The 24,873-nt window shown below is 38.3% G+C and overlaps 1 protein-coding gene across 1 annotated transcript in view; it reads right to left on the bottom strand.

Annotated features, from left to right (window-relative positions):
• Nucleotides 1-7,357: 7,357 nt before the first annotated feature.
• The window catches only part of LOC117299619 (serine/arginine repetitive matrix protein 2-like), a 47,961-nt gene continuing 30,445 nt past the window's right edge, over nucleotides 7,358-24,873 (bottom strand). Inside the window, exons 6-21 of the mRNA XM_033783168.1 lie at nucleotides 24,514-24,587; nucleotides 24,089-24,186; nucleotides 22,436-22,499; nucleotides 21,890-22,059; nucleotides 21,312-21,463; nucleotides 19,841-19,934; nucleotides 19,440-19,643; nucleotides 17,680-17,825; nucleotides 15,108-15,495; nucleotides 13,990-14,122; nucleotides 12,930-13,088; nucleotides 11,436-11,585; nucleotides 10,359-10,555; nucleotides 9,040-9,123; nucleotides 8,548-8,638; nucleotides 7,358-7,783 (exon numbers count right to left, since the gene is read on the bottom strand). Of these exons, the coding sequence (XP_033639059.1) occupies nucleotides 7,677-7,783; nucleotides 8,548-8,638; nucleotides 9,040-9,123; nucleotides 10,359-10,555; nucleotides 11,436-11,585; nucleotides 12,930-13,088; nucleotides 13,990-14,122; nucleotides 15,108-15,495; nucleotides 17,680-17,825; nucleotides 19,440-19,643; nucleotides 19,841-19,934; nucleotides 21,312-21,463; nucleotides 21,890-22,059; nucleotides 22,436-22,499; nucleotides 24,089-24,186; nucleotides 24,514-24,587 (2,311 nt within the window). The 3' untranslated portion in view covers nucleotides 7,358-7,676. The remainder of the gene's footprint in view (nucleotides 7,784-8,547; nucleotides 8,639-9,039; nucleotides 9,124-10,358; nucleotides 10,556-11,435; nucleotides 11,586-12,929; nucleotides 13,089-13,989; nucleotides 14,123-15,107; nucleotides 15,496-17,679; nucleotides 17,826-19,439; nucleotides 19,644-19,840; nucleotides 19,935-21,311; nucleotides 21,464-21,889; nucleotides 22,060-22,435; nucleotides 22,500-24,088; nucleotides 24,187-24,513; nucleotides 24,588-24,873) is intronic.

The raw sequence follows: 24,873 nt of genomic DNA, 5'->3' as shown, positions 1-24,873 counted from the left end.
GTCTGTAAGAGCATTTCTTTTCCGGGGGGGGGGGGGGGTATTGTGGACACTATTTGAGGGCACAGTTCTGTTTGGATTTATTATATACAGACAGATTTACACAAACCTAGCATTGTGTCCGTTTTAAAAGGCAGTGGACACTATTGGTAATTACTCAAAATAATTATTAGCATAAAACATCACTTGGTAACGAGTAATGGGGAGAGGTTGATAGTATAAAACATTGTGAGAAACAGCTCCCTCTGAAGTGATGTAGTTTTCGAGATAGAAGTAATTTTCCACGAACTTGATTTCGAGACCTCAGATTTAGAACTTGAGGTCTCGAAATCAACCATCTAAACGCACACAACTTCGTGTGACTAGGGTGTTTTCTTCTTTCATTATTATCTCGCAACTTTGATGACCGATTGAGCTCAAATTTTCACAGGTTTGTTATTTTATGCATATGTTGAGATACACCAACTGTGAAGGCTAGTCTTTGACAATTACCAATAGTGTCCACTGCCTTTAATTATCTCAAAAAGCTTAATAATCAGTGCCCTCAGTTAACAAGTTATCGTTTAATAAACGAAAAAAACATCTTCTTCGAGTCACAATGTAACTTAAAGGCAGGTGACACTTTTGGTATTTTTTACTCAAAATATATATTAACATAAAACCTTTCTTTGGTAACGACCAGAGCTGTTGATAGTATAAGACTTTGTGAGAAACGACTCCCTCTGAAGTAACGTATTTTTTTAGGAATAATAAAAGACTGTTACAAATTTAAATTAATAAAAGACTTCTGGCTAGAAGCCTTTTTATTCCTAACTGAAAGTACACTATTTTTACACTATTTTTGCAACTTCAATGACCAATTGGGCCTAATTTCCACAGATTTGTTATTCTATGCATTTGTTGGGATCCGCCAAGTGGGAAGACTGGTCTTTGACAATTTCCAAACGTGTTCAGTGTCTTTAAACCTCCAAATTCTCCAGTGACAATTTTAAGCCTTAAATGTGAAAGTTCATAAAAAAAATGTAGTTAAAAATGAACCTGTTCAAAGTACAACGCAATTTCTCGTAAAAAGTTAACCTGAATTGCTTATCTCGTGTAAGTTTGTGTACTATTAGCTTTTGTATTGTTTTAATTGGCAACAATATTATTACAGACTTTTCATCATTTAAACAAGGTTTAAACAATAAACCATTAAAACACTTAGTTTTATGATCATCCAGACACCGATCACTTCAATTAATTGTATTGTTATTAAAAACTAATTTCATTTATAACCTGGTATTCTCGACGCTCTAAATTCGTTTCTGGTTCGATAAAGAATAGATCTTGATGGTGCTCAAACAAAATTGAAATTGAAGAGAAATTGCGATTGAAGTCGTTGTTTTTTGAACTGCTGTTATTAAAGTCTGCTTATACTATTTTTTTATTCTTTTTTTTTAAGAGAAAATATAATTAGCTGTTGCAAACTGCTTACTTACCAAAATGGTAAGGATTGCCCTGACGTTTTTACCACCTGTCGTCGATTTCACATAGAGTGTAATAGGACTCGTCTTATCTCGAGTTAGGACGAGTAACTCGTCCTAACTTATGATTAATCTTAAGTCTGCATGCTACAGTGCAGGGTTGGGACTCGTCCTAAGTCCTAAGATTAGTCTTAAGTTGGGAAGAGTTTTGTAAAATCGACGGCAGTGAGTTTTTCTCGAAGCAAAAAAGAGTAATCGAAACGTTGGTGTATTTACGCGTGACACTACAGAAATGTTTTAACATTAAAAATGCTTCTCCACGCAATGGGATGAAAAGGCAACTTCGTATAAACACAAAATATCAAGTTAAAGTGACACGTCATTCATACTCATTAGTGTAATCACGACACTGTTACGTTTAAAGGCACTGGACACTATGGTAATTACTCAAAATAATTATTAGCATAAAACCTTACTTGGTAACGAGTAAAGGGAAGCTGATGGTAGTATAAAACATTGTGAGAAACGGCTCCCTCTGAAGTAACGTAGTTTTTGAGAAGTAATTTCTCACTAAAATAATTCTTTTAATTGAAATCGAGACCTCAGCTGAGGTCTCGAATGCAAGGCATCTGAAGCCCACAACTTGTACGACAATGCTATTTTTTCTTCCATTATTACAGGTAATACAAAAAATCATACAAGCTTATGTAGTATGGTCCCAGGTAGAAAATTAACAAGCAGGGCAGTTCTTTTTTCTTTCGAACAATCCGATAAATCTACCCCGCAGTAGTAGAATGTAATATCAAGAAAGTTCCCTGGCAAGAACTAGACACACACACACACACATAGTTACCGCATACCCAAAACACCCAATATACAACTTAAAGGCAGTGGACCCTATTGGTAATTACTCAAAATAATACAAGCATAAAACCTTACTTGATTACGAGTAATGGGGAGAGGTTGATAGTATAAAACATTGTGGAAAATAGCTCCCTCTGAAGTGGAGTAGTTTTCGAGAAAGAAGTAATTTTCCACGAATTTGATTTCGAGACCTCAGATTTAGAACTTGAGGTCTCGAAATCAAGCATCTGAACGCACACAACTTTGTGTGTCAAGGGTGTTTTTTCTTTCATTGTTATCTCGCAACTTCGACGACCGATTGAGCTCAAATTTTCACAGGTTTGTTATTTTGTCCATATGTTGAGATACACCAAGTGAGGAGACCGGTCTTTGACAATTACCAATAGTCTTTAAGAAAACAAATCAAGTAAAACGATTTTATAACGAAGAATCATACGAGTGTTTCTTATTTTGTAGTGGTTTTTAATATTCCAGCATGTAAAGAATGAAAACAATACATGAATCTTTGACTTAATACAAAACAAAACAAAATTGACAATTTAAATAATATGCACAATGTAGATTCGGTAAGCTTTAATACATACATGAACTTTACACAAACCGTAGCATTTTGTACCAAAACAGAAATTGAGCTTGAGGTATTCCGAACTTAAAAGTCATCTGTGTTTGAGCTCTTCAAAAAGTGTTTTTTCACTCTTTTACATTAAAGGCGGTGGTAATTACTCAAAATAATTATTATCATAAAACCTTTCTTGATTACGAGCAATGGGGAGAGGCTGATAGCAAATCTGCGGGGAATTCTGCGTGGCTGATGCAGAAAAATAACCGCAGTGTCAGACTTGAAATCAAGTCTACATTTTGACCTAAAATGGCATCCTGCAAACCTGATTGTGACCGATGGTCCCTTAAATAAAGCCCCTTTCACACGAGAGCAATTTAGCAAGGGTCCCTTGCTAAATTATAGCATGGTTGTAACATTTTACAAAATGCACCACGGGTCAAAGGACAATGATTTTTGGAGTGTCCGGGATCCCTTGTAAAATCTTGTCCAACATTGCTAGGAGCAAGTTCGAGTGTGCACCATGGTTGACTAGTTTTGACTCGAACCCAGGCTGGTCATTAGCCGACTACTTTGGTCGACCATTTGAAACCAATCTCAGGACCATGGTTAAATCCCAAACACTTTTGCTTACGAGTGATTTTGTTGTACTCAACATCACTGACTTAATCAATTTGGGCTCAGATAACTTCACACAACTGATTTCTCGTACTCTAATTCTGGTATACAAAAAACATGAAATAATAATCTAATAATATCTCGTATAACTATTATTTGTACATTTATTTCCATATTATTTACATGTTTTCTTATTTTATGGGCGGATCTTGAGGATGCAATACATTAAGTTATCCTTGTACTGTACGCCCTAAACACAAATAGTCTTGTGTTTACACAATTTAATACTTAACTTGAAGTGATTTTTCACCGACTTTATATTTTTGCTGGTGCGGTAAGCTACACTGGGGAGGTTTCGCGTGCGAACAGCGGTTAGTGCATAGAGCAAGGACAATGTTCCTTGCTCTATATAGGGTGCGTTCGTTTAGCTTCCCTGGGTCGACCCCGGTCTGCCCCGGTACGTTCTAATAGCTTTGACGGGCACCCAGGGAAGCTTAACGTTAGTGCGACGGATACGTCATCATTATGACGTCATACGCTACTCGCTCTACGTGCAGACGGCACTGATATATCCTGCTTGCTACACGTATGTTACGGGTAGCTTAACGTATGCGTATCCGTTCTCGAGAGCGAAACCTCCCTACTATAAGGGTCGTGTCACACGAGGCAATTTATACGTTTACGTTTACGTTTACGTTTACGTTTACGTTGACACTCGGCAGAATCCTTAAGTCAGGACGTAAGGCCAAGAGTGCTTGATTGTTGATATAGGCAACCAGTTACAGGCAATCTCTCAAGAAAGAAAATGCATTCACATTTCATTGTTCACATATTTTTCTTTATAATGTTCTGGAAAAAAAATAAAAATGTACTCATGTACTACCAAAGTGGTACTGTTGCATGCACCGCAGTTGGTTGCCTCCAAATTGCCTGCAAAAGTTGCCTTGTGTGATCAGGCCCTAAGAATATAAACATCATTTGTGTGCATTTTTACGATACGCAGCAAAATGATGGACATCCAAACAAAATTATCACATTAAATAATATACACTTTTTAAATATGATCATCTGAAAAAAATAATCTGTGAACATCATTCACAACGCATAACTTGGCCTAGTTTTAAAGTATGACAACTGTGTATGCGTTTAAGGTGTCTGTGGGGGCTGTAGAAACCGCCAAGGACCTTCAGTCATATAATGAATATGCATTAGTCACTACTCTGCGCTTGCGTATTATCTATGACCCAATGGTACTTTCTATACAACAATTGGACGTTAATAAAATATTCATATATGCAAGTATCTTGAGATCGTGTTCTACAGTTTAACGCATAATTAACGATAATCAATATGTAATACTGCACTGGTGGTATATAATTTATATACATTAGGTCCCGTTTGCGTGTTACTGCCAAATCTTTTACAGCATTATTTACGGTGTGGATTTTTAGATGTGAAGCAAAAATGCAGTACTGGGCAAAGTTCAACTGGTTTATTTTATATTATTATTTAGATCGTCTCAATTGAAACAGCACAAAATCCCCTGCAAAACGGTTACGATGCAAAGCCCTTAATTGGTAACAAGATTTATTTTACAGGCCAACAAATTGAGGTTGGTGTCGTGAAACAAATATATACATGTATATAATATGAGCGGTTTGGATTCTCCAGTCACAAACTGTAGATAGAAATGCCTTTTTTTTTTTTTTTAGGGGTTTGTTCCTGTCGGCCAAGCAGTGTCGTTACCAAGTGTGTTTAATGCAAACTGGAAGATCAAGTAAAATTTGCTCTTCCAAAAACAATCAAGTCTAAACAATGTCTCTTTGTTAAAAAAAAAACTAAACAAATCCAGAAATGGATGGTTTCTGCATCCAATGCAGCACAATTTATCAAGTAGAAAACAAAACTCAGCCATAATAGTATCAATAGCATATAAAAACGCATGGCAATACGTGGAAGTTGGGAAGGTAGTTCATTCTGCTCTACCAGCCAGGCTCCTAGTGGATGATACCCATGCCTAAATCCTTACAGACAGAAAAGGGGCAACCCTTCAGCCCCAAGAGTGGGTGGCATCACATGCCTTTGGTGACAGTTGATTTTACATAGTAAAATAAGGAAATTGGAAAATAGTGCATTTTGCTCTACCAACCAGGCTCCTAGTGGATGATACCCATGCCTTAATCCTTACAGACAGTTAAGGGGCAACCCTTCAGCCCCAAGAGTGGGTGGCATCACATGCCTTTGGTGGCAGTATGTAAAATAAGGAAATTGGAAAATAGTGCATTTTGCTCTACCAACCAGGCTCCTAGTGGGCGATACCCGTGCCTACATACTTTATGAACTGTTAAAGGGGCAACCCATGTTCAGCCCCAGGAGTGGGTGGCATAACGTGCATCTGGAGGCAATACGCCGATCCAGTAGGCTCCGCCCATGACGCACGTGTGACAGCCCAAATCAGGCAAGTGTCCCCTTCACTTTAAAAACTTTTAATGCCATCCAAACATACATCCTGTAAAATGCATATTATAATAATAATAATAATAATAATAGTGGTTTTTTATATAGCGCGCATATCCGTCAATCAGGGACGCTCGAGGTGCTTAAACACTTCAGGAAGTTTTGTTTAAGGTTATTCCATCATCTCAAGCACCATGGTTTGGTTTGAACAAAATGAATAAAGGATTTTATTTTATGATTTATACAATGCAAGGTTTGATTTATAGCTATAATGCATTAAGGTAGATGTAGTGACAAGAAAGGTCTTAGAACGATCAAGGCTATTCCTCATCCGTGAAATGTGACAAATGATCGGGGCCCTATCTCATGTCTCTGCTTACAACCGAGTCTGCGCTTACAACCTCTTGTGCGGTAAGCACCTAATTTCTGCGCTAGCTGTGTAAGCTTAGAATACCTGGTAACAATGAATATGCAAGCGCACTAGCAAACATTCTCTGCCAACCTGTACAATATACTTGCATGAGCACCGAATTCGCTGCTTCCGCAAGCGCCAACTCTTGGCTTACTTTCCATATAACAGGGACAACAATTCCACAACCGGGGAGATTTTCAAACTTGCTTGAAGTCACCTATGTACTGAAGCTTCATTTTGTTTTAGACAAGTAATCTTTAGTTGTGTATAAGTACTGCCGAGTGCTAGGGTGATCGAATAGTACTTTAGTAAGAGTACTTAAGTTGAGTGCAAGGGTGAGTACTTGAGTGAGTACTTGGGTAAAAGTGCGGTCAAAGTCACCCACTGAAACATCATTACCATTATTTTAGACAAGTAATCTTTAGTTGTGTATTTAGTACTGCTGAGTGCTAGGGTGGTTATAAGTACTTAAAGACAGTGGACACTATTGGTAATTGTCAAAGACTAGCCTCCACAGTTGGTGTATCTCAACATATGCATAAAATAACAAAACCTGTGAAAATTTGAGCTCAATTGGTCGTCGGATGTGCGAGATAACCATGAAAAAAAAAAACACCCTTGTCACACGAAGCTGTGTGCTTTCAGATGCTTGATTTCGAGACCTCAAATTCTAAACTTGAGGTCTCGAAATCAAATTCGTTGAAAATTACTTCTTTCTCAAAAACTACGTCACATTAGAGGGAGCCGTTTCTCACAATGTTTTATATACTATCAACCTCTCCCCATTACTCGTCACCAAGTACGGTTTAATGCTTATAACTACTTTGAGTAATTACCAATAGTGTCCACTGCCTTTAAGTTCAAGTACTTGGGTTGAGTACTGAAGGCTGGTGGTTTCTCGCGCCATAATACCAGTTTGCTTCAATATAAAAGATAATTTCCGTTTTTGTGTAATTCACACTTAAATGGCATCCTTTTGTTTGGGGGGGGGGGGGGGTTCAAGGCTCGGATGTTTTGAAACAGCTCCGCAGTGTAAACCTACCGCGGCTACGCTGTAAAATGCTATGCAAATGTGCGGAATAGAAGTCCAGGTAGGAACCCATGGTAGAAATGACACCAAAGCCATGATGCGACAGTGGAAGGGAAAAGTCCAATCGGACATGGCTTTAGCCTCATGTAGAAATATAGAGTGCTTCGGAATTTGTTTCCCAGACAAGTTACAACAGTGTATTCCACTTGTAAGTAACTTTCCCAGGACCACACTGGGGGATTGAGGGCGGTATACAGGATACATTTATTTCTTTGTTTACAACTCGGTGGTCATTACTGGTACTTCAATCTCGGAGTAGTTATGGTTGTAAGTTCCGTATGAAGTGGTGGAAATTTGCTCGTAGGCTTGTCTTCCTTCTTCCCCTACAAAAAAAACAAAACAAATTATAAATAAACTAAAATAGAAGAGTATTTGATCAAGATAATTCTCAACACTGTTATTATAGCAGTCTCCCTATTTTGTCAGTATCTTTGTTTTAGTGTGCCAGTCAGATGCCATACAAAAACGGTTATACCTCTGATGCTACTTCCCATGTTACACCTGGGTCCAATTTCATAGAGCTGCTAAGTACAAAAATTTGCTAAGCATAAAATTTCTTTCCTGATCAAAACAGGATTACCAGCCAAATTTCCATTTGTTACATACAATATTAGGCCACATTAAAAAAAAAAATGTTGATCGTCCTCTTTTTTTGCGGATGGGGGAGGGAGGGAGGTTAAATACGAAATCAAGGATACAGAAATCATCACAATCACTATAAAACAGAGGGTTTGTGTGTTTTTGATTTTTTCAACAGTTTTGTCAAACAAATTTAACTCCTAGATGACATTTTCTGTAAACTTTTTGAAACAACTAAGCACAGTGTAGCCAAAGTAAATATTTGAAGAATTGTTCTTGCTTTGCCAAAATTAATAAAAGCTTCTTTAAACATCTTTTCAAACCTGTACATTTTGAAAAAAATGTCAACTGGAAAATCTGGGCAGTTAAAGTATAAAGAGATATCCAGACATGGAAAAAAATGGGTTCCGGGGTTTTGAACGGTCGGGCGGGGACGATCAACATTTTTTTTTGTATGTGGCCTTATATTTACTTTCTTGATATCCCTATAAAGAAGAAGTTAACATACCAAAAGCCATAAGAGCTTCTTTGGCCGTTGATTTCACGTCATCCATGTCACATTTCAGTAGATACAGCAGTTGGTCTAAAGCTTCTGTAGCCTATAAGCAATCAAACAAAAGAGTCACAAAATAAGTCAACATCAATCATTGGCGACTGCTCTATTTTGTTTACTTTTTGTTATGCAAGTTGTCCCCAAACAATGTTCAAAGACACTGGACACTATTGGTAATTGTCAACGACCAGTCTTCTCACTTTTAATAACAAACCTGTGAAAATTTGAGCTCGATTTTGGTCGTCGAAGTTGCGAGATAACTGTGAAAGAAAAAACACCCTTGTCACACAAAGTTGTGTGCTTTCAGATGCTTGATTTCGAGACCTCAAATTCAAAATCTCATTTATGAGTGCTGGGCAAAGAATGTGAGTCCAGGGCAGGCCCGCCCAGAACCGCCCACCTTGGCTACAACATTGATGGTCATTTTGGAAGCCTCTTGCTTCTTACCTTTAAAGCAGCAATGGCAGCACATCCAGCTTGACGTAGTGATAAATCTCTCTCCTCTAAGCACTCCAAGTAAACATTCACCGCCTGAAATAACGAGGTACAACGAGCATGATCAAATGGTACTGGTAAGTGTTAGAAATATACTATGAAATCATAGAAAATTAATCTTTAAATTAAAGTTTCATGAAAACGGTAATCCTTATAAAAGAAAATCCTATAAAAGCACTAACTACAATATGATTGAACCAAGCTAAGTATGTAGGCCTACAATAATTAAAATCAAAATAAAAAGTACTAACAAATAATTACATTTACATGGTACAGCCTAGCTGATCAAAAAAAAAAAATGATCGGTAATAAATAATTAACATCCGTGTTTAATTTCAGTCTGAAAACATACTGATAATGATATTCAAACAAGACCATTTTTCTGGTGAAATATTACCCTCTAAAACGAAGTAATATTTGAGAAACTGAAACCAGAAAACCTAAAAATCAGATTCAGTCATCCAATACATTGCCACAAAGCAAAAAAACAAAAAAGATATGCATAAAAACATAACATAATCTTGCTGCAAAACGGAAAAAGACTTCAGAAATCATATTGGAGAGAACTTTATCTGAAAAACATGCCAAAAAAAACATGAAAATAAGATTCGGTCAACAAACAAATATTTCCACAAAGCAAAAACAGAAACATGACAAAATATGTACATCGTAAAATGCGATAAAACATGTACTTGTAATAATCCTGATGCAAAATTGAAAAAAGATTAAAAAACAAAGAAGCAACAATTTTAAAAATGCACCGTCAAAAACAATCAAACAAATTCAGAATAAGTTATACCCAATCATACATAGAAAATACAGTACAGTAACAAATATTAAATATGCAAGATGTACAATCTTTGTTTCTTATATCTGTGCTGGTACAACACTGGGTTTGCATGCAATCCGCGTTAAAGCATCTCTGGAAAAGGCAGTATGATCAAAACAACATTTTTCTTTCTACACTGTTTAGGGAGGAGGGGGGGGGGTATTCAAAAGGTGTATGATTTGTACGCTTGCGGAAGTGTTGATTGTGAACCACCCCTTTTAAAATTGCTTCGCAGCAGGGGTGCGTTTTAGCGGCTGTAACCAATAGTTGTAACTGACGTCATAACCAAAACGGTAAACGAGCTCACATGTTGGTTATCGTTCAGTCTGAACAGCAGAACCGACGACCAACAACTGAAACAGTTTTCGGTTACCGCCGCAAAAATGCACTCCAGGCTACCAATCCAATGTAGTAAAAAAAAAAATAAAAAAAAAAGTTTTACCTTTTTCCTCAAGCGTTCATCGCCACCAATGGAATCTAAATACATTCTGACCCCCATCTGTAGAGTGGAACGGTCCTCTAACAGCAGCAGTCCGAGAGCTCGTAGATTCCCGATGGAGAGCAGAGACCCCCTGGGGAGTTTCTTGATGACCTTTAAGAGGTCAGGATTGCTCGGCTCAAGACTCGCCGTTAACTCAACTATTCATAAAAGAAATCAAATAAAGTTAGTTCCACGTCAAAATATCATCTTTTCTTGTATAACTAAAAGCAACGTATACTTTTGGTTTTTGGAGCCGTTCGTAATTTGTTTCAAAGATAGTGTGAGGATTGTGTATGTGAACTGAATTTACGTGAAGCAAAACGAGTAAAGCATTTACTAGATGTTGAATTTTGCATCAGGGATAAATAACATTGTTTGGTTTTGACCCTAACAGCGATGTGTGAAAAATGCTATAAACTCAAAGTTCTTTGAAAAAAAATAACAACAGGCATTTTACTAGGATGGGATTCGAATCCATGACCTTTGCCATTCTAGAGCAGATGTCAAACCAAAAAGACCCCCAAGATTGCCCCATAGCATAGGCAGTTTGAAAACATAGTAGAGCCGGTTCCTACTTTCTGCAACTGCGAATGCAATACGAATGTTGGCGTCACAGCCCTGTTTTCACAGTGAATGCTTTTTTTTTGCAGGAGTTGAGCACAAATCAAATTTTTTATTATGAAGTTGTGACATCAAAATTATATAATAATTTGGGGAGGCTAATTATCCTTACTCGCAGCTACGAGCTGAATTGCGATGGACGCGGCTACAACGTGAGAGAAGCAGGCATGCAAAACCCTCTTGGCACAGCAGAGAACCAACGTAAAACAACTCAACTCACATATGGCACAGGCCAGGTAGCGAACCAGCGTCACCATGGTGAGAGGCGAGCGCTTTGCGCACTACGCCAACCAAGCATTCGCATTCGCAGAAATCACTACCGTGCTTTTTATTCTTTCCTCTAAATTTGACCTGTGAGCCTCTGGTTAATTACGTTTCAAGCTCAAGAACAAACAAAGCGACTAGTCCTTTACTTACATTCTTTGGTCAGATCCGTGATGAATTTCTCTGGATTTCTACGATCATCAGTAGCAAAGAATGAGATATACTGGAAGAGGGTTATAGTGGTTGTCTGGTTGTAAAGATCCACCGGCCTCTCGATCACTCTAGTGCATAGACTTTGAAACACTGCAAGGACAACAAATATATAATGACATAACAGGACAGTTCTTTTCAGAACTGAGAAGTCTCCCGACCCTCCGATTATCTACTCCACGGCAATAGAATAAAGCAAGACAGTTCCCTAAGAACAACTCTACCTGGCAAGTAGATACACACATGGTATTACCGCAAACCAAATATACATTGATACCTCACCATGCAATGCCTCAAATCCTATAGACATTAACAATGCTTTCTGCAGCTTTCTCCAGAAGAAGATCAGAGCATACTGATCGAAACGTCGAGTTGAAACCAACGGTTCTTTTCAGAACCACCCCATCTCATTAGAGATAGTCATTACATGGTGTTACCGCAAACCTTTCTATATCGTATTTCAACCATGCAAAGCTTCAAATCCTACTGACATTAATATAATAATCATTGGTTTTACCCATATCATTGATGTGTGTTACTCAATACTTTCCAAAGTTCTGTGAAGAAAATCACAGGAATGTTACTTGGATGGGATTTGAACCCACGACCTTTGCAATTCTAGAGCAGTGTCATACCAACTAGACCACCGAGATTGCACGATAGCTAGAGGTGGTTTGAATATTTTGTTTCGAAAATTTCAAAACTCCTGTGTCAAAACTAGTAATTTTTTTAAATAGCTCAATCCCTTATTTTTTATTAATTTGTATTTATTAATTTGCTTAACACCTGCATATTCATTGTTAGTTAGCCTGTCTCATGTTTCATACTATATTCATCAATACCCAAGCATTCCCATTGGTGTCACGGCTGATATATAGACCAGTAGAGTTGTTTAAGATCGGTTGTTTTCGGACAGCATTTGTGTGGGCTAGCATGTGCACAAATGCTTTCCGAAAACCATCTCATAAAAATGCACCACACGTAACGGAGCTCAGGAACGTTTGAAAACATGTAAGTTTTCACAGAGATTCCTGCTTTGTTATGCCTTCAACCAAAATGAATGGGTTCGGCCCAGGCCTTTATCGCACGGCAACGACCCTGCCAGTTTTAAATGGACGTTGAAGAACTCGTCATCACTCATTTATTCCATTATTTATTCACTGTGTTTTTACATTCATTGTTTGTTATAATATCAGGTCAAGAATACCCTAGAAATTTCGAAGTCGCGTTTAAAACTTGATAATAATAATAATATCAGAGTCTTATATAGCGCACGTATCTACCAAACAAGGTACTCAAGGCACTGAGTATATACAAACTTTCAGAAAGATGGGTTATTGCAGTGATGAATTCTGAGACCAAATTATTAAGGGTTTACAAGGTACTACGGCGCATACAGCAGCCACAGCCAGGAACACCGAGTTCTGTTAGACTGACCATCATCAGCGATATCTGGGTGAGTCGTCCTGAGCTTAGCACCAAACTTCACATCAAGCTGGAGCAGGAATGATTCAGCGTTAACATAGAGGGCCTCCTTCTCTGCGCAGTGCTGCCAGAAGTCTAAGAGGACTGGGTTGAGTTTAAGTTCCGGGAAAACTGGGGGGAAATGTTCAGATAACGATTTAAAATCATTTTTAATCCAAAGTAGCAACGTTAAAATATGGAATAAAAACATTTCTAAAAACTTCTTAGGAATTGAGGAAACGAGTTTAGGATGAAGTTGAAATTGAAAAGTGAAAGATGCAGACACAAAATATACAAAGCATCAATATGGTATAAATGCAATTAATTTGAATGGCCTGACATTACATTTCTCAAAGGCTGAAATGACAAAACAAAAAAAGGAGTGAAAGTACAGTTAAAAGCAACAGTTAAGTAAAAATGAACCAATTTCAATGGCTTTTTGTTTAGAACTCTAGCATGGGAAAAAAAGGGGGATTGGACAGGATTTTTCATATCAAAATTATTCAGCATATTGTCCATAAATAGTCAATAAAAAATCAGCTGCCCGAAAATAAGGTGGAAGACCATTCCATATCTTCGCTGCTGCGACTTGGAATGATGGCTACCCTAAGAGTTTACAGACAGTGGACACTATTGGTCATTTTAAAAAACCAGTCTTCTCACTTGGTGTATCTCAACATATGCATAAAATAACAAACCTGTAAAAATTTGAGCTTGATTGGTCGTCGGAGTTGCGAGATAATAATGAAAGAAAAAAACACCCTTGTCACACGAAGTTGTGTGCTTTCATATACTTGATTTCGAGACCTCAAATTCTAAACTTGAGGTCTCAAAATCAAATTCGTGGAAAATTACTTTTTTCTCGAAAACTACATGTACGTCACTTCAGAGGGAGCCGTTTCTCACAATGTTTTATAACATCAACCTCTCCCCATTACTCATTACCAGGTGAGGTTTTATGCTGATCATTATTTTGAGTAATTACCAACAGTGTCCACTGCCTTTAAATAAAAGACTGAATTAAGATACATACCATCATCAGCTCTTGTGATTGGTGAGGTTGACACGGCGAGTATAACAAGTTGCTCTATTACAACGGCTTGCTTCTTGAGCTTCTGTAGGGCTATGGTTTCCTTTAACTTCAACGGACCGAACGCTCCAAGATGCTGTTAAAGTAAAACAGACAAACATTACCTTTCATTCAAGAGGTATTTTATCTTTACTTGATAGGTAGGGTCATACTTTGGTAACAGTCACAAAAAGAAATTTTTTATCAGACAGCTTACTTGTTATAAACTTGGTAATAGTATATTTGGTTTTACCCACACACCGATGTGTGTAAGCACTGTATGTATACTTTATAAATTATCCACGTGTGCTGAACGATAATAGAGAGTAATACATCGTGGTTTTTGGTGAGGTAAGGTTTTCTCCGTCGGACATCTCTTTGCGTCGCAGAGCCGTCCAGCATACCGGCAGGCCGATGCACAGCATCATCAAAACGTAAACCAAGATTATTTTAGGGTTTCTAAAAAAAAAATGAACTTAGATAAAATGAATTTTATAAATAATAAAAAAACTAACAAAAATTGTGGATTTCCTAAATGTTTGTTTGTTCCATTTTTCCAGAAAATCAGTCGCCGCAATTCGTGAACAAACTAATTAAGTTGGAACGGCCTAAGTCCGCCCTTATGGGTTGTTCCTACCTGATCCATCTCTGCAGCACCAAAGAATTTCAGATCGAAGGAGTAGGGCCTACAAAGTGTTTTTAAAATTTTGACACCAGATTTTAGTGGAAGAAATTATTCCTCATTTATTTTTGCAAATGCAGTCATACCATAGAAACCCGCAACAAAACTTAAAATAGAAGTTTACGGTCAGGACTGTTCACTAATCCAAGTCATCAGGGATTAACAGTCGCCCATCTATTCCTATTGTGTACCAAAAGCTGGGTAGCAGGGGCAAGGAAATCATGAATATGCAGGTGACGAAACCAAGCAGTGTGCATTCACCTGTTGATAATGAAGCTCATTGCAGCACCAGGGGATTCAGCCAGTTTCGGCCTAGCTCTTGGGCGGTTAAATAAATACGTGCTCCCTCAGCCATCAAATCATATATCAATTATAAACCACATATCAATTATTGACTTACACTCAGCAAGTACTCAATATACATCAAGTGTTGCACCAGCACACTATCGATAGAATCGCTACCCGTTGTCATCTTAGGCATACCATCCGTCGACCCATCATCCCAGCATCGTCCGTAGACATCGCTCGGCGAGTCAACTAGTCTTCGCTCACGTTGCTCGTTCATCTCGATCAGGCGACTCTCGCGTTTCTCGCTCATGTTGATGATTCTTGAGCCTCGGTTGGCTCTCGTCATCGGTAGGGTCGTGGGCGTGGTGGAGAAGGAGTAGGTGGAAGGGGAGGGGGAGTCCCATCTCGTCGGGACGGGTTCTTCTAGACTCGCGCAGTCACTTAGTCTGTCGGATGATTGAGATTTGCAGAAATCATCGGATGCGAAACTTGATCTATTCCTACAAAAAAAAGATATGAAATTTTTTGAGCAGGCAGGAAAATTCAACCATGAAAACAGGGGCGCAATTTCTTTAAGCTGCTTTAGCACAACAATTTACTAAGCATAAAATTATTTGGCTTACTGAAAAAGGTTTACCTGTTTACCAGCTAAAGTATCATGTTATGTGCACAGTTTGTGACTGGTTCCCTGCTTGAACAAAAATGTAGAATGTAGAACTATCCCTGGGCTTTTTGTTTTTCTTCGTGGAAACTAAAATTTCATATCAAAAGTGGGTTGCGTTTTTGAGATACATGTATCACTAATAAATTCTGAGAAAATATGTCCATAAAGGACGAGTAATACACAATATAAGGATCTCAGTTTCAAATTTTTTTGGGGCACAAAAACTGATACATTTCTATAAACCACAATACTTTCGACCAAAACTTCATTTCAAAAGTGGGTTGTGTTTGTGACATATCGCTGAAAATTTTGTGTATAACGGAAGAATGAAAAACAATCCGAGGAACTCATATTCAAATTTTGGAGCATAACAAGTGATACATTTGTACATAACCGCATTACTTTGAAGTGAAATATTTCTCTTAACGCTTTATACTATCAAACGCTGCACTGTTGGCCTCTAATCAAAGGTCTGTATTTCCATTTAATGTTAAGAGTGATTACCAAACATGGAACTTTCCAATGATGGCACCAATAGTAAGGAGGTTAAGATTAACTTACTCATCCATACTGCAGCTGCCACTGTCAACTGTAAGATAGACTATTGAGCTTATGAAACTCACTAAAAAAGGAAACTATAGTTTCTTAGTTTTGGAGGCCAAACTCTGACATGCTTTATGGCACCAATAGTGAGAAGGTTAAGGTTAACTTACTCATCCATACTGCAGTTGCCACTGTCAACTGTAAGATAGACTATTGAGCTTATGAAACTCACTAAAAAAGGAAACTATAGTTTCTTAGTTTTGGAGGCCAAACTCTGACATGCTTTATGGCACCAATAGTGAGAAGGTTAAGGTTAACTTACTCATCCATACTGCAGCTGCCACTGTCAACTGTAAGATAGACTAGTGAGCTAATCAAACTCACTCAATAGTTTTAGAGGCCAAACTCTGACATGCTTTATGGCACCAATAGTGAGAAGGTTAAGGTTAACTTACTCATCCATACTGCAGCTGCCACTGTCAACTGTAAGATAGACTAGTGAGCTAATCAAACTCACTCAATAGTTTTAGAGGTCAAACTCTGACATGCTTTATGGCACCAATAGTGAGAAGGTTAAGGTTAACTTACTCATCCATACTGCAGCTGCCACTGTCAACTGTAAGATAGACTAGTGAGCTAATCAAACTCACTCAATAGTTTTAGAGGCCAAACTCTGACATGCTTTATGGCACCAATAGTGAGAAGGTTAAGGTTAACTTACTCATCCATACTGCAGCTGCCATTGCAACTGTAAGATAGACTATTGAGCTAATCAAACTCACTCAATAGTTTTAGAGGCCAAACGCTGACATGCTTTATGGCACCAATAGTGAGAAGGTTAAGGTTAACTTACTCATCCATACTGCAGTTGCCACTGTCAACTGTAAGACAGACTATTGAGCTTATGAAACTCACTCACTAAAAAAGGAAACTATAGTTTCTTAGTTTTGGAGGCCAAACTCTGACATGCTTTATGGCACCAATAGTGAGAAGGTTAAGGTTAACTTACTCATCCATACTGCAGTTGCCACTGTCAACTGTATGACAGACTATTGAGCTTATGAAACTCACTCACTAAAAAAGGAAACCATAGTTTCTTAGTTTTGGAGGCCAAACTCTGACATGCTTTATGGCACCAATAGTGAGAAGGTTAAGGTTAACTTATTCATCCATACTGCAGCTGCCACTGTCAACTGTAAGACAGACTATTGAGCTTATGAAACTCACTCACTAAAAAAGGAAACTATAGTTTCTTAGTTTTGGAGGCCAAACTCTGACATGCTTTATGGCACCAATAGTGAGAAGGTTAAGGTTAACTTACTCATCCATACTGCAGCTGCCACTGTCAACTGTAAGACAGACTATTGAGCTTATGAAACTCACTCACTAAAAAAGGAAACTATAGTTTCTTAGTTTTGGAGGCCAAACTCTGACATGCTTTATGGCACCAATAGTGAGAAGGTTAAGGTTAACTTACTCGTCCATACTGCAGCTGCCACTATCTACTGTAAGACAGACGTCCTCGGTGTCTTCTCCAACCTCGTTCAGGAAGTCAAAGCTGTCTAGAGCGTTCTTCACCAACAAACTCATTGATGAGTCTCTTTTCTTCCGCTCTCGGATTTGCTAAAATAAAAACAAGTAACCAGAAACAAAATAAGTAGGATTTGAAACTTTGCATGGAGGAAATATTAGGATATGGAAAGTAAGCTTAATGGAAAGGTAATGATATTCTTTTAATGAGTTTTGGTGGTTCTGAAAAGAATTGTTGGTTTCAACTCAATGTTTTGATTAGTATGCTCTGATCGTCTTCTGGAGAAAGCTGGACTCTGATGCTGCATGCTGCTTAAGTACTGATGATGGGGATTAGCTCGGTGATACACGAAGCTGGAAAAATACAGACGAAAAGTGATCTCTATCCTGATTGGCTAGAATAAACCTCTGATTAAATAAAGACCAGTCTTTGACCAATCAAAGTGTGTAACTCTCCGAGGTTTTTATTAATACTGCATTTATGATTATCTAGGTGCTGGTCACCTGTTCCTTGCTTCTTTGTGTATCGTGTTGTGTATTTATATTGTTATGTCAGTGTAAAGTCTAATAAAACTAAACTTAACTATATTGACAACAACCAAACAGCGACCCTACCTCTAATAGAACCCACAAACTTATAAAAGCTTTAGGGCACTGGACACCTTTGGTAACTATCAAAGACCAGTCTTCATTTGGTGTACATTGTATGTCACCATATGCATAACAAACCTGTGAAAGTTTGAACTCAATGGTCATCAAAGTTGCAAGAAAAAAAACACCCTTCTTGTACAAATTTGTTTGCTTTCAGACGCATTAAAATGTTGAATATTTGAGTGACAATTTACCTCTTTCTCAAAAACTACGTTCCTTCATTTTCTCACAAAGTTGATACCACCAATCAGCTCTCCATTGCTCGTTACCAAGTAAGTTTTTATGCTAACCCCTATTTTGAGTAATTACTTACAGTGTACAGTGCTTTTAGACAGTATTTATCAACAACGGAAATCAAGCTCTGGTGTTTCTGATCAGCAGGGTGTGGGTTCGAATCCCCATTGTGACCCTCAACCATTGCTTTGGGACGTACATGTACATGTAAAGCCAGTGGTCCCATGTGTTGTGTAGCGCATGTAAAAGAACACAGTGCACTTATCGAAAAAAGAAGGGGTTTGCCCCAGTGTTCCTGACTGTGGCTTATAAATGCGTCGTTGCTACATAAGGTGCTACATAAGATTGGGTCTCAGAAATCATCACTTTCAATACCCTCTCTTTCTGTATAAATGTATACACTCAGCGCCATGAGTATCTTGTTGGTAGATACGTGCGGTATAAGACTTCGATATAAAACTTACCTGTATTAAGTCATTGTTCACTCAGAGGGAGCTGTTTCTCACAAAGTTGATAACACCATCAGCTCTCCATTGCTTGTTACCAAGTAAGTTTTTATGCTAACCACTATTTTGAGTAATTACTTATATGTGTACATGTATAGTGTCCAGGAGTCGATTTCACAAAGAGTTAGGACTCAGCTAATATCTAGAGTTAGGACGAGTAACTCATCTTAAGTCTTAACTTAGGATTAATCTTAAGGTCTGCATGCTACAGTGCAGGGTTGGGACTCGTCCTAAGTCCTAAGATTAGTCTTAAGTTAGGAAGAGTTTTGTGAAATCGACGGCAGTGCTTTTAAGACAGTATTTATCACCAACTTACCTGTATTAAGTCATTGAGATGTCTGACTTGTTTCTCCAGGCCCCCTAGCTCTGTATACTGGCCCTTCAGTATTTCCAGTAGTCTGTTGACGTTGTGCATTGCTTCGTCTAGAGTTAGCGTTGGAGATGTGTTGAGGTCATATGGTTTAGGCAAGGTTTTCTTTGGCGTATTGGTGGACTCGTTCATGCTCTCAGTGAAAGATCTCTGTAATAAACACAAAATATTAAAGGATGAACATTTTTTGTAATTATGTCAATATGGAGGTCTGAGTGAAGGTAGATTCGACAGCCTTTTATTTTAATACGTGCATCACTACAATTGCATTATGAGACCTACGTACTCTTTTTACAAAGCATCATGTAATGGTTTGTAAAGGTTTTTACATCCTTGATGTCACTCACCGATGGACTAATAATGGACTCAGTGAAAGCTCTTTCCCTTCGGCTGTAGGAATTCTTCGGACTTTTGAACATCTCTTCATTCACATGGAACGGGCTGCAGAATCAAAGGAAATAAATAATTTAACCTCTACTCTCAATTCAATTTGTATGCTAGGTGTCTCATTAAGCGACAAAATGAGAAATCAAGAAATATGCAGGCAACTTAACATGAACACAACAATAACAGATGACCAGACGCCGCCTAAACTGGTTTGGCCATGTCATCAGAATGCCAGCCTACAGGCTACCCAATCTGGGCCCAATTTCATAGCGCTGCTTAACGGTAAGCAAATTTGCGTGCTTAAAGGCAGTGGACACTATTGGTAATTGTCAAAGTCTAGCCTTTACAGTTGGTGTATCTCAACATATGCATAAAATAACAGACCTGTTAAAATTTGAGCTCAATTGGTCATCAAACTTGCGAGATAATAATGAAAGAAAAAAACACCCTTGTCACACGAAGTTCTGTGAGTTTAGATGGTTGATTTTGAGACCTCAAGTTCTAAATCTGAGGTCTCAAAATCAAATTTGTGGAAAATTACTTCTTTCGTGAAAACTATGGCACTTCAGAGGGAGCCGTTTCTCACAATGTTTTATACCATCAACCTCTCCCCATTACTCGTCACCAAGAAAGGTTTTGTGCTAATAATTATTTTGAGTAATTACCAATAGTGTCCACTGCCTTTAACTGTAGCAGAAAAATTTGCTTAAGCCTTAGCATATTCACAGGTTAGCAGAAAAAATTGGATGACCATGTTGCGTGTTTACCGTGGATTAAGTGCATTGTGACGTCATTTATTTTCGTGCGGTAAGCCCAAGAAGGTTAGCATGCCTTTTCGTTAACAGCACTATGAAATAGAAATTGCAAAGTAAGCACAAAATCAGCCGCTAAGCAGCGCTATGAAATTGGGCCCAGGTCTACTACAATGACTTCAACACTCCATGCCAACGAGGACGCCCAACAGTGCGCTCAAAGGGTGATGCCAACATTGCACTTCATGAGGCAGAGCACTTAGCTATGACTTCAACACTCCATGCCAACGAGGACGCCCAACAGTGCGCTCGAAGGGTGATGCCAACATTGCACTTCATGAGGCAGAGCACTTAGCTAGAATAAGACATGAATGGGGACAGTTTTCAAAGGAGGCCAAGAGACCCACAGTCCTTAAGCAGCTAAGTAAGGAAGTAATTTGTTTGTACCTGTTGGTTTAATAATTTGAGTCAAGGCACAATTACATGAAGCCTGTCAGCACAAAAACTTGCTTAGCAAAAACAAACATTTGCTTACCCCCCCCCCCAAAAAAAGTTACCATACCATTGCTGTGACTGGCACCCTGGTCATTTCTTGCTTAACCAAGAAATTTGCTAAGCAGAATTGTCTGCTTAAGAGCTTCATTAAATTGGACCCTGATGCCCTAGTTCATTGACCTACCTCCATGTGACAACCAGATTGAGTTTGATGGTCCCATTCTCGTTAACATCGATCGTTAACGTCTGTGGATCGGCAGTGTAGAAATCAGACGTATCAAACTCAAGGTTCCCTATAACCATGTTGGATCTCGCTATACCACGGACTTCAGTCACCTGCAACAACAAAAGGTCATAATGTATTATAACTCACGAAGTGTCGTGGCCGAGCGGTTAAGGCACCAAATTCAAACTCTGGTGTTTCTGATCAGGCAGAGTGTTGGTGCGAATACCTAGCCATGAAACTTGTGTCCTTAAGCTTCTTCCTTTGGATGGGACAAAAAATCCGTTGGTCCCATGTTTTGTGTCACGCATGTAAAAGAACCCAGTGCACTTATCGAACAGAGAAGGGGTTCGCCCTGGTAATCCTGGCTGTGGCTGCTATATGCCCCGTAGCACCTTGTAAAACCCTTATAAGGTACTACGTAACTGCACTACTTCAGAGTGAGTTCTTAAATTGGTCTCAACGTTTCAACTAGCTTGCTCTAGGCATCGTCAGGAGACTAACGACAGATTTCACATAGTTTCTGAGAAATGAATTACCTTAATTGTTAGGAAGTCAGCAAGCATCGGATACATAACGATCTCGTCCACGTCCCAACTCTGGCTTAAGTCTTTCTCCACTTTGCACTTTGACTTCCATTTCTGTAACCCGTATTTGAAGACGACTTCGAAGACGTCTCCTCTGCATACCCTGGCAAACCCTGCTATACCTGGGAGGAGAAAAGAGGAAGAAACTAATCACTGATTGCTGGTAGAAAAGTTTCACTCAGCTGCAACATTTCCATTATTTATTTATTTTTTTTATTTTTTTTTTCCAACAAAAATTATTTCCATTTCACAACAATATGTTTTTAAGTATCATACAAAATGATAATTTACATTGAAACAGAATACACTAATGGTACTAATTAATTGTAGGAAAAGGACAGAGTAAGTAAAATGGTGGCAAACCCCAGTAAGCGTTTGCTTGATTTGGGGATGCCATACAGGACCAGACAGACAACAGACACAAAAGACAAAAACATTTACAGCCACATACGGACAGACAGAAAAGAGGGGGAAAAAAATCAATTAAGGTCGACTTACCTTCAATTCGGACAATAAACGCCCCCAGATTGGCTTCAAGTTCCGCCTCCATCTGACATAAACTCTGGAGAAAGAACAAGAATAAGAAAAAAAACATTATTGAGAACTGCAAGGTTGCAGCTTTAAGGAACACGTTGCCATTGATTTTAAAAGTAGAATACAATGAACCACACAAGTTTGCCTCGAAATTGCGCGGTTTTCCTTTTACTGTGCGAACTAACACAGTCGGCCATTTATGGGAGTCAAAAATTTGACTCCCATAAATGGCCGACCGTGTTAGTCCACGAGGTAAAAGGAAAACCGTGCAATTTTGAGGCATATTTGTGTGGATCATTGTATTCTACTTTTGCAACATCTTTCCAACCATATGCATTTTATAAGAATTGGTAACAAACGCTTTTCAAAGACCAACTCGACCGATCCAAGGCAACGTGTTCCTTTAAAGGTTTACCAGCCACTATGGTTCACCAGTCTGATCGTTCATACCTTATATCCATATTTAACTAGCCATGTAATGTGATTTGCCTTTATGCACTGCTGAGTGAACGACTCCAGACCTCTGCAAATGAAACCAGAATCTGATGTTCTACAGTGAACATTTTAAATGTGGCATTGAGCAGTCATACATGTAGCAGCTGACAAAACACAGTGTGTTACATGTAGCTAATGAGACCCTCATGTCATACACAAACACAACCAGGTCAACCGAGGTCATCCGAGGTCAACTTATGATGCTTCCTGTGGCGCAGTTCAGTTAAGTTTTTTAGTTTATAAGGTCACAGTAATAAGGACAAATGTGCCTACCATGTGTAAATATATGTAGAACTTGTATTTTTTTTAAGCAGACCACCATGAAAGAGCAGGGCTCACCCTTAACACGTTAGCCTGGTTTACATGTGTATGACATAAGGCCGTGTACGAAAAAGAGAAAAAAAACATGTCTAGCGCCCTGGTTTCTAAATAATAAGGGAGATAGGAGGGGCTTTTTTTTTTTTTTTCAAGATGGCTCCCATTCTTATTTCAAAATTCAAAAATCCATTGTTTTTTTGTACTGTTCAAACTCACAATAACAAATAAAACATGCTGGACAAGACATTGAACAAAACAAAACATATAAAATAAAAAAAAGGGGACGGAAGAGGACCCTTTTTTTAATGACTGCCCCTGCCGACAGAGTTTTTGAGTAAAGACAAACGGCAGGGCTATATTTAAACAATTATTCTCGTGATGAGACCGTTAACATAATACCTTTTTTTGGTGCAAAATTTACAAAGAAAAAAAAAAGAGAAAAATATTTAGAATAAATTATAAAAAGAAAAAGGAGGCGACCTCTCAAAAAGGAAGCGGGCGGGGACGCTAAACATGTTTCTTTTTTCACTTGGCCTCAGTCTAGTAAAAACTGCTTTGGGCTAGTAAATACCACTTGTCAACTTGCCCTGTGGTCTAAGGGAACAAAAGGTGCAACCTACATGTATTTGTTTATAATGCTTAAATTTCTTGTTATTGGCATTCCTTTTGCAAAGAATGGTTGACTCTGGTCAAATAATATGCAAATAGTATGCAAATAGTGTGTGAATAATATGCAAATAGTATGCAAATAGTGCCACAATGCTTAATACGAACGATTTATAATTAGCATATTCCAAGATCTACCTGAGTACAATCCCTAACTCCAGCCTTAGCCTCATTGCTCGGTTCTTTAGAATGAGGAAGTCCAGTATCGGCGTATGCTTTCACTACGTTTACTGCACCTAAAATAGATAACAACGCAAAACATACATGTAGATTTGTGGGTTTTAGCCATACACGTATATTACTCAAGTGGGATTCGAACCCACAACCTTTGCAATTCTAGAGCAGTGTTTTACCAACTAGACCACTGAGATTACCCAGTAACTACAGGCAGTTTGGATTCTATGTTTTACTAGCAGTACTACAAACCTTTCTTTAATAGTTTTTTCCTTTGAAAATATCATTACCAGGATGCCACCCTGACTTGGCAAAAACAATGTTTCCTTTTTCCTTCTGCTAAAAAAAAAAAAGAAAATTCCTGCCAATATTTGACATGAACTCCTTACCTTCTCTGACTTTGAGTTCCTTATCATATTGGTCGTGTACTTCCTCGACCTTGGCAAGATGGAACTGTAACTTCCTGAAAGATAAACAAATAAACACACAAAACATTCAATTCAAGCAGGTTTGCAAATCAAATCTTACATTGTACCATGTTCACAGGACTTGGGAAATTACTACACAGTGCTCAAAACAGTGTACATACAAGTAGAGTCATCTGGGCCCAATTTCATAGAGCTGCTAAACACCGAAATTGGCTTAGCATGAAATCTTTGCCTTGATAAAAACTGCATTACGAACCTCATTTCCGTGAGATTTTCAGGACAAGCAGACAAAATCTGTAAAATTGGTCTTAGAAGTTGCAA

Source organism: Asterias rubens, chromosome 14 (genome assembly GCF_902459465.1).
Source record: "Asterias rubens chromosome 14, eAstRub1.3, whole genome shotgun sequence".
NCBI classification, from domain to species: Eukaryota; Metazoa; Echinodermata; class Asteroidea; order Forcipulatida; family Asteriidae; genus Asterias; species Asterias rubens.
This window is presented reverse-complemented; position numbering and strand designations above follow the sequence as displayed.